Source organism: Balearica regulorum, chromosome 6 (genome assembly GCF_011004875.1).
Source record: "Balearica regulorum gibbericeps isolate bBalReg1 chromosome 6, bBalReg1.pri, whole genome shotgun sequence".
Taxonomy (NCBI): domain Eukaryota; kingdom Metazoa; phylum Chordata; class Aves; order Gruiformes; family Gruidae; genus Balearica; species Balearica regulorum.
Window position 1 is genome coordinate 6,442,194 of NC_046189.1, and position 12,287 is coordinate 6,454,480.

Genomic DNA, 12,287 nt, shown 5'->3' on the forward strand with positions numbered 1-12,287 from the left:
ATTTCAGCATTTCCTGGGGTGAATGCCATTCTCCAGTGCATCAAAACTAGTATGCTCCAAGTGTCACAGTTTGGTTTCCAACTTCTTTTCCTATCTAGAAAACAAACTGCTACAGCAAAAAAAGGTTTAACAGTAGCCATTATTCTCAATGGTAATCTTTTGTCCTAATGGAGACAATTTTTAAATTAAAAAACCCCAAAACAATAGTTTTCTGGGCAGCAACAGGACATTTTTCTTCCATGCTTTCTCCCTCTCACGAGGCAGAGCCCTCCTCCGCAGATTAGGTATTTCCTCCAAGCTGGCTCCATATGGGACCAGCTCAGCCGTCTGCGCTTCATCCTCCAGGAATGACAAACGCTTCCAGACACTCACAAAGCGCCACTTGAGATGACTCAACATACAACGTTAACAGTTGAGCTTACTAAGTTGTGGACATGGGTGTTGCCAGCTCCAGAGGAGGAATTCCTTCTCTACCTTCTTCCCCGCCAAACTCTTCGACAGGCTTATACTTACGGTTTGCGTCGTACACGGGCACAGGTTGCCTTGAGGACCACGCTTGATGTGCTCTGCCTTCCACAAGCAGGCTGAACCCTACAGAGCTTTGTGATAGCTCAGCTGAAACCAGAAGTAATAGAAATACAACAAAGAACAAAGCAAGGACACCCTCCCACTCCCACCCAAAACAACCCACTCCAAAATCCAATCAATACATGGACGAGTCCGCGTAATTCCTGCCCGATTTCCCCGTTGTTTGGTTTGGTTCTGAGGTTGCTCTGAGTTCTGGCAGGAAGGGTGGTTAGGAAGGCACCAGCTCAGGCATTTGGGTGCCAAACAGCACGGCACAATCATGTCAGACTCAAACTGCTGAATCTGAAAGGTTCGTGACTAAATCTAATCCCGCTGCATCGGAAGTAGCTTCTTGCAGAGATAATGCACTCGTTAGCTGTTTGTCAGAGATCACCCATTTTCTAGGCTTAGTGCAGTAACACCTCAGACAGCGGAAAGCTGACAGGGATCCGAGGTGAACTGCCAAATATGATTGCTTCGTACTTAAAAAGATTAAAGACACAACATAGGTTATTTCTTAAACTTGAGTGTTTCAAGAGTCAGTCTTGAAAATAGGCATTGTTCTTCCAGAAAAGGCTACTTTACAATCAAAACCTTCATTAAAATCAAGCCATTTGAACGTATTTGATTACAAATATTACAGAACAGAACTCTTAAGTCTCACAATTGCCCTAACTTCTTTATGAACAAACTTAACCGTTACGGTACTAAATTATCCACTTAAAACCAGTTCCATGGTTATAACGTAAAATGCCTAATGAGGAAAAATATAGATGTACTGTCTTACTTCCTTAGGACAATTTTATTCCAGTACTTTCTTCCTCTGGACAGAGGAAGCTATTGTAACTGAGCACACAACAGCTCTTTCATAATAGAAAAAGTTACCAGCGTGCACATAAGTTGCATCGAGAACAGGGGCTCTATACAATGTCCAGAGCCTGTTAAGAAACACATAGCTTTTATACGCTGTGGATTAAAGAGCACAACCATCTGGTCAGCTTTCAGGCTAAATGAGCCAACGCTATCCTGCACGCCAATTTGCACGACTGATAAAAAAAGGCCTATTATATATCTGTCTCAGTAATGTCTGATGTTACGGTTTTAGCAACACTCTCCTGTTTTATGATTATTTCGAGTTTTATACTTTAACAACATGCTTATTTCTATGGGTACAACTGGCATTGCTACGTACTACATAAACGCTTTTCTGGTTGAATTACGTAAAATTAAGATTTAAAGGATAATGGCACTGAACTGACACTTTTTACATTGTTTTTAATTCCTTCTTCCAACTTTTTACAAGATTCACTATCGCAGAAGCCAAAAGGTGAAGGATTAAAAGAAGTCTTCACATAAAAGCTCTAAGGATTGATATTTAATGAACTGTGAGATGTAAATCAATGCACAACAGCACAGTTTAAGCTTAAAATACTAGGATAACATTTATATTAAAAATAAATTCACCTACAGATAATACAGTCTAGTGTTTATTGTATGTTATGGAAGGTACACTTGAATTTCAAAAATTTAAAACATATAAAAAGTGGTTAAGGGCTAACATTTTATCAACATGTGATAAATGTGTAAGAATGTTTATTATACAGCAGGGTACAATGGTAGTGTTAATGCCAACAGGGCACCACAGAAGTTAGTTTAAAAAAAATTTCCACTATGCTTTATACAAACAACACCACTTGCTGTTGTTTAAGAGTATCGGGAGAGGATCGCTGTCTGAAGGATAAGCAGTCCTATAACATTTTTAATGTTAGATAGTGTCATAGTATGTAGATCGGTGAATGTTTCAAAATAAAACTAGAAATGCTGTAATTACTTCACAGAAATGCACATCCAATATTTGTTTTCAATAAGAACAATAGGTACAAGATTATAACTCTCCCTATATGAAATAATTTACACACAGATGAAAGCTACACTATCTAAAATAATCACTAAATACATTTTTTTTCTTCTGGGAAATAAACAAGCAATTTTTGTTTTGCATGATCAATATCAAAAAACATATAGCAGAAGTAGTAATTTTTAAACATAACTGATGCTCTAAAGTAAAAAATAAAATTAAAAAAAAAGGAAGAAATGAGAAAAAAAGATTTTTCCATGAATGTGCAACCTAAAATCAACCAAGCTTATATTGTAGTACAACCATATTAAGAAACCACTGATCAGAAATACAACTTTATGGAAAAAGTTTAGAATCCACAAAACTGTTCATCAGGCCATAAAGTAAAAGAGCTCCACAGTTTACAGATAAAACTGAGGCCACATAGATGCGTGCTATGTCTTATCTCCAGTAAGTAGATACTTAGGCAGAGGATGTGACACTTTGTTTGTAGACAGCATGGTATGCATTTCTCAGCAAGACGTAAGGGAAACAAGACTCCAAGAGATCCATCGTCAGGAATGGAGACTCCTGCACAATCTGAAAAATACCAGAAACACAAGGTTTTGCAGAACACCACCTACTGCCCGCTGCTGCTAATCTATTCTGTGGAGATACTTCTGGTCTGCACCACCACCACACTCACAGATTTCCTAACAAAAAGAAGTAATGCCAAGTTTAAACATTGGGGAGAAACACGTTTAAACTCACCGCTTCTCAAAGCCAGTTATTTAGCTTTCCTATATATAGCCATATAGCAGTCCTACTGCTTCCAAAAGATACAGAATACTGAAAAAACCCCTCTGAGCAGAGGGGTTTCCTCACACGCACACTCTGAACAGTGCTGCTTTAAAGTGAAATTCCATTTTAATATGGCACATACTAAATGATCAATGAAAGTGATCTGAACAAAGTGATACAATGTTCTAGGCAACGAAGGACAATGGTACAAAATGCACGTATGTCTTTGGGGAATGAAAATAATTAATTTCTGACATTAGAATGCCAGGAAGGATGACAAAAATTATTTCCACTGGTTGATGAGCTACAACACACAAGGCGTCACCCAAAACCCCCTCGTTGAATGACGCAACGTGAAGCCTATTCCTTAAGTTAGTGACACATAAAATAGACAAAAGCTTACCATGTCTAGTAGTAGGTAAACAGATTCTCTGTTCCTTGTAGTAGTTTTGTCCGTCTCCTGGCCAATCTTCAGTAGACTAGATGATGCAAGCTACATAAAAATGAATATTTCAAAGCAATAAATAAAACAATGCATCGATCGACTTCTATTTTGTTGTACACGCACACAAAACCCTTCTGAAGGAATCAATATCCCAAGGCAACAGACACTGCGGTGCACTCAGAACGACACAGGAAAGCCAGTAATCCGGAACACACGAACCATCACTGGGCTTTAGTCTCAGTGAGCCATTTGTGGTTATTTCTAGTAGTGTTTTATAAGCAGTATGTGCTGTTTTAATACAAAAAGTAAATTAATTTATTGCAAAGAACTTTTGGCTGTAATTATTGGTTGACCATTATAAAATCTACTGAAAATGACGACAGAACTTCCCTGGGCTCAAGATCTTACTTTCTCTGTCCTTCCCAAAACACATATAAACTTAATGTATTTTGGTAAGATTGAAAGCGATTGGAGTTTTTATTGTTTGAAATTATACCCATTTTGCAATAGAAGGACAAATTAAGTTTTACTTCCTAAACCATATTTTTAATTGCAAAAGTGTCATCCTAAATGCAAATGAATAGTATTTTATCATACCATGAGCAACCCCACAAGTTTTAAAAGGTACCCTAGGAAACTTGTAACACATACTTAGGTTTTTACAAGCTCAGGATGACAGAACACAGTAAAATACTTAATTTGCAGATGCAGTGATAACCCATGTTGTCATGCCTTACAGAAGTTTGAAAAACAACACCTCTTTTCAACTTTCAGATGTACAGTCATCACTTACGCCCTCACACCAAGCAATAACAATGTGCATAACGCACGTTTACCAGAGACAGATTTTAACTTAAAATGTTAGCTTTAAAATCTAAATCAAGATTCCTCCTGAACAAATTCCATCATTAATCAATTTGTAATATAAAATGAATGTGCATACTTCAAAATAATTTTAGCACATACTCATCAGTATTAAACAACCTAGTAAGTTTTTTCCGTATTTAACTAACTTTGACCGGAAAGCAGATCATCCCCAGCAGTACATTTTCTTCTTAAGAGAAATGTTTTTCTTTCGGGCTAAAACTAAGTGATATATAAAAGGTGTTAGAGAAGAAAAGATTAACAAAATATCCGAACCATCAAGTCATGGTCTGTGCAGTAACAGCAATGGTCTGAAACCAGTTCATAAACACTGAAAAAATGCAACCCTCATACCAAAAGTGGTTTTATCACATGAAACCATACTGGTTTCCTTCACTTGTCAAGTGTATGCAACTTGACACAACCATTTCTCTTTCATCTTTTACAGCCAGCAGTTGCATTAGACAAGGTCAACGGCCAAAGGTTTTTTTCTGTTTTACAAAATGCGATGAACTTCCAGAAGTGAAAGATCCTTTTAAGGAAAAAAAAATAGAAATTGTTTCTGTGGATTTCCAGTTGCAGAAAGTTCCCATTATCCCACCCCCATAAGTGTGTAAGGCACCTAAAAGAAGGGGGAAGGGGGATATATTTTTTCACGTTTCAAGGCCAAACAGCAAAAATCAAGAATCACTCAAAACCGGTACTAATTTTTAGAAATTAAAGCTGCCGTTTTAGCCTTTAGTTTCCCTTCAAATATTGGCTAATTAAGAGCCACTTTAAAAATTCTATTTCTACTCAAGCAGCCCAACAAAAATGTATTTCAAATGCATCACCACCACCTAAGGGCTTTTGATTTTTTTCTAAGCATCACTAAGGATTCGAGAAGCTTTGATCTTCAACCTACTCTGCAGCATAAAACTTCCTCTTCCCAAACATCTCTGCAGCACAGCACTATCAGGCAGTTACTGTTTAAGAAAGACAGGCATGTCAAAAGGTACAACTCGAAAGCCACTCTGGAGTTACCTCCTTTGAAAAGATAAACTAAGGAGTCCAACACATCATGGGAAAAGTCCGCTAGACAGATTCTTGGCTTTATATACATTGCACATTTCTTTTTCCAGTCATGGATATGTGCTAAAATACTAAGGATTATACTGAAAAAACAATTACAACATGTGTACTGATTTACTACTGTTACTTTCCAACGTCACACAGAGCTGACTATTGCTAAAGGACTACTACTAATTTTGATCTACATATAGACTTGTATTAACAATATGCTTTTCTCTCTCGGCACCAAAACCAGATTTATACGGAATCAATTGCATTGCATCCCAAATTAAGATTACATTTTCCACCTGAATTTGAAAATACTTCCTGAGGTCAATCAATATTTTTCTTGTTAAAGACATGAATTTTAACATATTGCTAGACTTCAAAAAGTAACTAACCCACACCTGATTTTCTCCTAATCAAAATCAACACTGTATTATACAATAACTTTAGTGTCTCTGCAATCTATAGCTACAGGAAAGTAAGTAACATTACAAGCATTATGAAGCAATATTGCTATTGGAATAAGTCTTGGTTAATCAATACTCATCCATACTGATCTAAATCTCTATAGTATGCCCTCATGATTAAGATTACTCATGGCTGATTGGCACCGCAAAAGGTAATGCAATGACAAACACATTGATAATTTCATGACAGCACTGCACAAGATACACTGTATATCAAACGGATTGAGGGGCATTAGGGGGTGAGAGTTCCCCTCTTTTTAGAGGCTAAAAGACTCTAGAAATGAAGTTATACATACGGCCAAAAATTCTTTAAGACGGTCTTCAATGCTTCCCTTGTGGATGGTAAATAAAGCTGCAGCAATCTGGTTGATAGCTTTTGCCAAGCAATGAATGTTGTTGCAATGCCCTAAATAAAAACATACAAATTACCTCAGCATCATCTTTGAAAATGACAGTATTCTTTGGAAAGTATCACCAAAGAGTAAACAGACTTGTCACAATAAAAGATCAACTTTTAGCATCTTACACAAGGGGAGCAAAGCACTCTTTCCCACTGAACTAGGTATCAGGGAAGCCACCAGAAGTACAGATGTCCCTTCCGAATGCTGTAATGGTCACAACAACCCGACAAAGATCCCTGTGGCTTTTGGAAATAAGGAAAAAGAATATACTGGAAGTTTATTTGGTTTCTACAAAACTCGAGAATATTCCCACTTGACCAGGCTAAAAAGACACGCGCAAGCAGGATTTTTTTCAAGCTATTTGGCTGTTTTTCTCTTCTCTGAGTAAACAAACAAGTCATCACGCCCAGACAACATTCACCCGAGACATCTACAGGAACTCAAGAACAAGTAATTGCTGTACATAACATCTTGCCTGAAATTCACCTAGGCTTCAGGGGCCTGGAAGGTGATTAAACGACACCAGTCTGCAAAGAGAGCAGAAGAACTGCTGCTCAGTAAGCCTGATATCTCTTCTAGGCAAATTAACTCAAATGGACCACTTTAAAATTAATAGACACGTGGGGAAATACTCTGGGAAAGCGCTAGCATACGAAAAGGAGGTGGTCTTTGAAGGCGTTGGCAAGCATTCAAGCACGCAAACACTGCAGATTCTTACTGATTCTTTTTGCCCATTGCTGAGCACTGAGGTAATTTTTTCAGTCATTTATCATAACTCCAAGATCATGCCTGAATAATGAGGTCAGCTAGACCCCATCACTTCACACGAGAAAAATTACTTTCCCCTCATTTCTTACTTAAAATGAATTTTCTCTGTCACTTTATTGCCCAATTTACTCAGTGTCATGATACCTATCTGGAGTTCTTTACTCCTCTGATACCCCCAATAACTTTGCATGATCTGAACATTTTCTCACCTCACTCTTCACTCCTCCATCTGGGTGGTCTATGAATATACTGACTAGTAGGTCCCAGCAAAGATCCCTGTGGATCTCCACCAGCAGGCCCCCCCAGAGCTGATCCTCCACCTCTTTTTTTTTTTAATTAGATATTGTTGCATGAATATGCTTGTCCAAAAAAAAAAAAATCACCACTTTTCTTGAACACCAGTCAAGAACAGCTGTTCTGCTTAATTCTGCTGATTTAAGTTTATACTTGTTTTTGAAGTGACTTCATTTTTATGTCTCAGAGACTCGAGAAAGCATCAGCAAGGGAATTCAACTAAGCAATTATCTTCCAGCCTATGACGGCTTTCAACTATTTCAACGTCTCTTGCAGACTAGTCTTCTATTCTAGCCTCTAGACAATAAATCAGTCCTCTAGCCTGATATTTGACTAGCAGTTCAGATTTCTTGCTGGGAACAAAAGTAAAGGCCTGTGAGAGTCTGAGCCTTTATCTGGAGCTAGTGGAAGGAACAGGCTTGATCTTGCAGTGGGCAGAGAGAATGCAGACATTGCTACAGCTGTCCAAGAACTGTCTGTATTTGGCAGGTATGTCTTGCCAGATTAGAAAGCTGAAACTCCTTCAAATCTGTTACTTGTTGACGGATAAATTCAGGATTTGTCCAAGGAATTTACTTCATAAAAAAATAGTATTTATTAAGTTCTCATTCTGGAAATAGTATCTATATTAAGCGTCTAAAGCCAGATGTTCTACAATAAGGACAGAACACAAGGAAAAAGTAATATTATGCAAGGATTGACAAAGTCTATTCTGTTTGTTCAGTTATTTTTGTAGAGTGAACACATTTTATGTATTCGTTTTGCCAGACTCTCTTCCTCTCAATAAAAAAGAGCCCACTCAGTAAAGAATTACATAATACAGAGGCCACATCTCATAAAATCCGTAGCAACTCCTAATACGGGCTTGAGTTCTAGATGTAATTTCTCTCCAGTCACAGTTTTAAGAGATTAACTGTACTTACTTTAAGAACCCACTTTGAAACAAGGCTTTGCCTGGCTTCACTTTAAGGGTTACTGAACGTAAATGAATTCACAGAAACTGGAATATTTAAGCTACATGATATAGAACAGGCAGAACATAAGAATTATCTGTTGCTTCAGCTTGCTGAGTACCTAAGGACTTAAGAGGGTCTTTGGAAGAGAGGAGAGTTCTAGAAAGGCAAACCTGCAGGAGATCTAACGTGGAGAACCTCTAGCTAGCCTCACTCATGTTCTCAAAAATAAACGTGCAGAGGGGTGAATGTGAAAATATAATCACTGTTAAAAACTTTTAGTACCGTCCCCCTGGCAAACAGTATGAGTTTTGAGACTCTACAGTAGGTAAGATGCTTTTGAAGGAGAAAATGGTACCAGAAAGTTCTTCCAGAGTTTCTTTTACAAAACTATAAACAAGTAATATTTAAGAGATGTGGTCTTAAGCACACACAAGCAAGTTCATTTGGACTGAGTTAAGAGAACCATCCTGATTGTCCTTTAACAAACAAGGTTCTACCCATGCCCCTCACCAATCACCTTGGATATTCCCTGCTCTTGCCTATATTCTGAGATTTTCATTCAGCCATCATGACTTTGAAAAAGCTTGCAAAAAGCTGTAGAAATGCTATGAGAGCAGATAACACGAAACAACTCTGCAGGTTACAGATTGTTCTCCCTAGTCATCAGAAAAAGCTGTTAACATTAAAATTCATAACTTTTCAAATCAATGTTCAAGTTCTACTCATTGCATCAGAGATTTATCCAACTTTTTCACAATTGGCAAAAGGCTACACTATTAGTTTAGAATGAAACTAGAGTTAACAAATCCCTAATCTCTCAAAACTGAAGAAAACGTTAATTAACCCAATTTAAAACAACAATCTTAAGTCTCTTAAAAAGATGTGATCTGCATGCTACACTAAATGACATAGAAGACTTTCAGAATCTTTGGTCTTTTCCTAGGACTTTAATTTTTCAGAAGTCAGTTTAGACATTCTTTGTGAGTTAATTTTTGACTGGGTTAAAAATAATGCAACTTTAAAAAAAAACCAAAACACAAAAACCCCAGTGTGACCAGTAAACGGACCAGTAAATGGATACAGAATAAACACGGTCTTTTATATGAGCCATGCTACACTTCACAAAGGGAATAGCTTGAACAGCTGAAAGGTGACTTTTGTGTGTATTGGAACAGTTTTGTCAGTCTTTTTTTTTTTTTTTCAACTTAATTTTGTCTGAAAGGAACTTTTTTTTGGTGGATTACATGCAAAGAATTTCCTTGAGGCAAAGATTTTTTTTTTTTTTAAATAAGTTCAGCTACTGCGTAGGATATAATTCTGTTCACAGCTTACACCTTCCAGATTCTGTTTTCAAAATTTTATGCTTAGTAACATAAACAGCGTGTTAAATATAGAAAAGACACCTTGTATGTGTGGCCCAAAGCCAATGTAAAGATTACTAAAACATCTATACTATTAGATAAGTCTTTCACTAATTAATGTAAATGTATGCTCTAACAATTCCACATACTAGGACAAGATTGCCCCCTACAGTATCTGAGCTGTTATGAAAATCTCAAGTAGAAGATTCATTTTTCACAGAAAATTATCTGAACAAGAGTTAAGTAAATGCTTTTTAAAGTAACTAACTTTCAGAAGAACTTTCCTGGATTAGGACTAACTGATTTTTAAATTTTGTCCACTAGAAAAAAGTAAATAAATGTTTAAAGCAAAAGTATTCAAGGAACTACCAGGACTATTATGAAGAAAGCATTCACAGCAAATATTTAGGTGACTTTACATTACCTTCAATGGCGGGGCTATACTGAGACATCACATTGCTAGCCAAAGTCGGCAAGGAGACTGCCACGAAGACCATGAGAAGGCAAGCAATTTTATATTCTTCCTCTGGACTTATGTTTTCTAAAAAACAAAACCAAAGTTCTTTAATTAAAAAGAAGTCATCTTAAAGTATCTCCTTTCAACTGCAGGTAGCTTAGAATATAAAGTGTTTGACCAAACCGAAATTTAAACCCATCAATAACAAAGTCAATGTCTGTATTGTGAAAGGAGGAATATTATGTCAGTCCTTGCCAGAAGACACAGGGTGGAGCTTCAAAATACCCAGCTTGTTATCCACAAAAATGAAGGTGAGCCGCTGCCACCCTATTTAGTAACTAAGACTTTAATATGCTGAGCAGAATAGTATTTTTACGTGGTGGTGTAAATCCAGTTCTTGCTCTGAGGTGAGGAGAGCTTCTCTTGCACTCGCCCTTTGGTAAATGAGCAGAAGGCAACGGGCACTCACCTCAATTCACACTAAACCCTTGCGTTTTCAAAAACAGCGGCATCACCACACCTTAGCGTAAGATTAGTTTAAAAACAAGTCAAAAGTTGGTGAAATACAGTACTTACATCTGTGCAAAATGAATTACTAAAAGCAAAATACTTCAAAACACAAGGATAAGGATCAAAATACAAGATCCTAACCAATCATGAAAATAGACAAAAATTCCCTGTCTTGTTCACCCAGCTTAAACATTTCACAGCTGTACCACATGATAATCATCTATTTAAAATGCCATTTCAGATAGTAGCTATTGTCCAAAGATATACCAACGTATATTATACATATAATGCCTATAAAACAAATACACTTTTTTTTTTTTTAAGGTACATAAAGAAATTGTGCTTGACCTTTAAGTTTGAATATTAGAATGCCCCTTGGAATTAACTATTTTCTGCTCCCAAAATAACTACTATTAAAGCAAGAAAAAAAAACGTAGGTAGCATTTAAAGTATTCACAATCTGATTATAACATTAACTACCCATTACACACAGGGAAAAAAGAAAGGGCAATGAAGCACTCAGTAAGGAAGATGGGGAATAAAGCTGAAGACTGTCAAAAAGCACAGAAGAGTCCTAATTCATGCCTTCAAACCTGCCAGAGTAAACAAAGTGAAAACCTTAGACAGCGGTGCTTTAAAGCACATAAGACGAAGCACTATACATTCTAGAACATTAACATGTTTATTTTACCATGTTTCCCCTTGTAAGCTCCACATTAACACTTGTATAACACACTGGTAACACAATGTTGTGAAATTCATGATGAAGTGCTTTATTCAGCTGGCGTTTCAGCTGCTCACGCCTACTTACGTGGCACAGGTTCGTTACAGACCTGTACAGCAGAACCGATCCTGTCCGCAGTCGTTCACAATCCACTCCTATTTTCATTGTCCTCAAATTACAGCAGTTTTCACCATTAGCTATTAAAGTACTCCAACATCTAGTTATTCTTTTCTGAGTCAACAAGTAATTCAGATGTGGTTGAAAAGATTCTCAAGCTAACACATCAGTAGGCAGCAGGCATAAATAATTCACGTTCTTATGCCATTTATGAAGTTCATTGAAGGAATACAAAGGACTCAAGATACAGAAGTCTCCTAGCACTTTAAACACTTTCATGCCTGGGTGCATTTATTTTTTTGCTCCCTTTAGGGCTTTTTGGTTGGGGTTTTTTGTTGTTTTGTGGGTTTTTTCGGTTTTGCTTGGTGGTTGTTTTGGTGTTGGTTTTTTTTTTTTTAACACTTACATTTTTTAAGTTGTAACTTCTTACCTGACTTTTGGGAAGACAGTGCTACGACCAAGGCAGGATCAATCTCACAAGGCAATCCAGCAGCTGATGACAGTTCATATACATTCATTGCCACCTGAGGACCAGAAGAAAGGCAATTACAAAAAAGACAACATTGAATGCTTTTTGTGCCAGCATGATGAAGCGCATTTTTGCTGTCATGTTTAAAATGTTCATATTAGAGTTTGAGGCGCTAAGGAATTTCAGAGACTTG

General features: G+C 37.1%; 1 protein-coding gene across 2 annotated transcripts in view; it reads right to left on the bottom strand.

Moving 5' to 3' along the window:
- Window positions 1-2,041: 2,041 nt before the first annotated feature.
- NCKAP1 (NCK associated protein 1) overlaps window positions 2,042-12,287 on the bottom strand; it is a 61,213-nt gene continuing 50,967 nt past the window's right edge. For both annotated transcript variants that reach the window (XM_075756124.1, XM_075756123.1), the window contains 5 exons: window positions 12,056-12,149; window positions 10,242-10,358; window positions 6,334-6,443; window positions 3,609-3,698; window positions 2,042-3,004 (listed from right to left, as the gene is read on the bottom strand). In XM_075756124.1, the coding sequence (XP_075612239.1) occupies window positions 2,888-3,004; window positions 3,609-3,698; window positions 6,334-6,443; window positions 10,242-10,358; window positions 12,056-12,149 (528 nt within the window). In that variant the 3' untranslated portion in view covers window positions 2,042-2,887. The remainder of the gene's footprint in view (window positions 3,005-3,608; window positions 3,699-6,333; window positions 6,444-10,241; window positions 10,359-12,055; window positions 12,150-12,287) is intronic.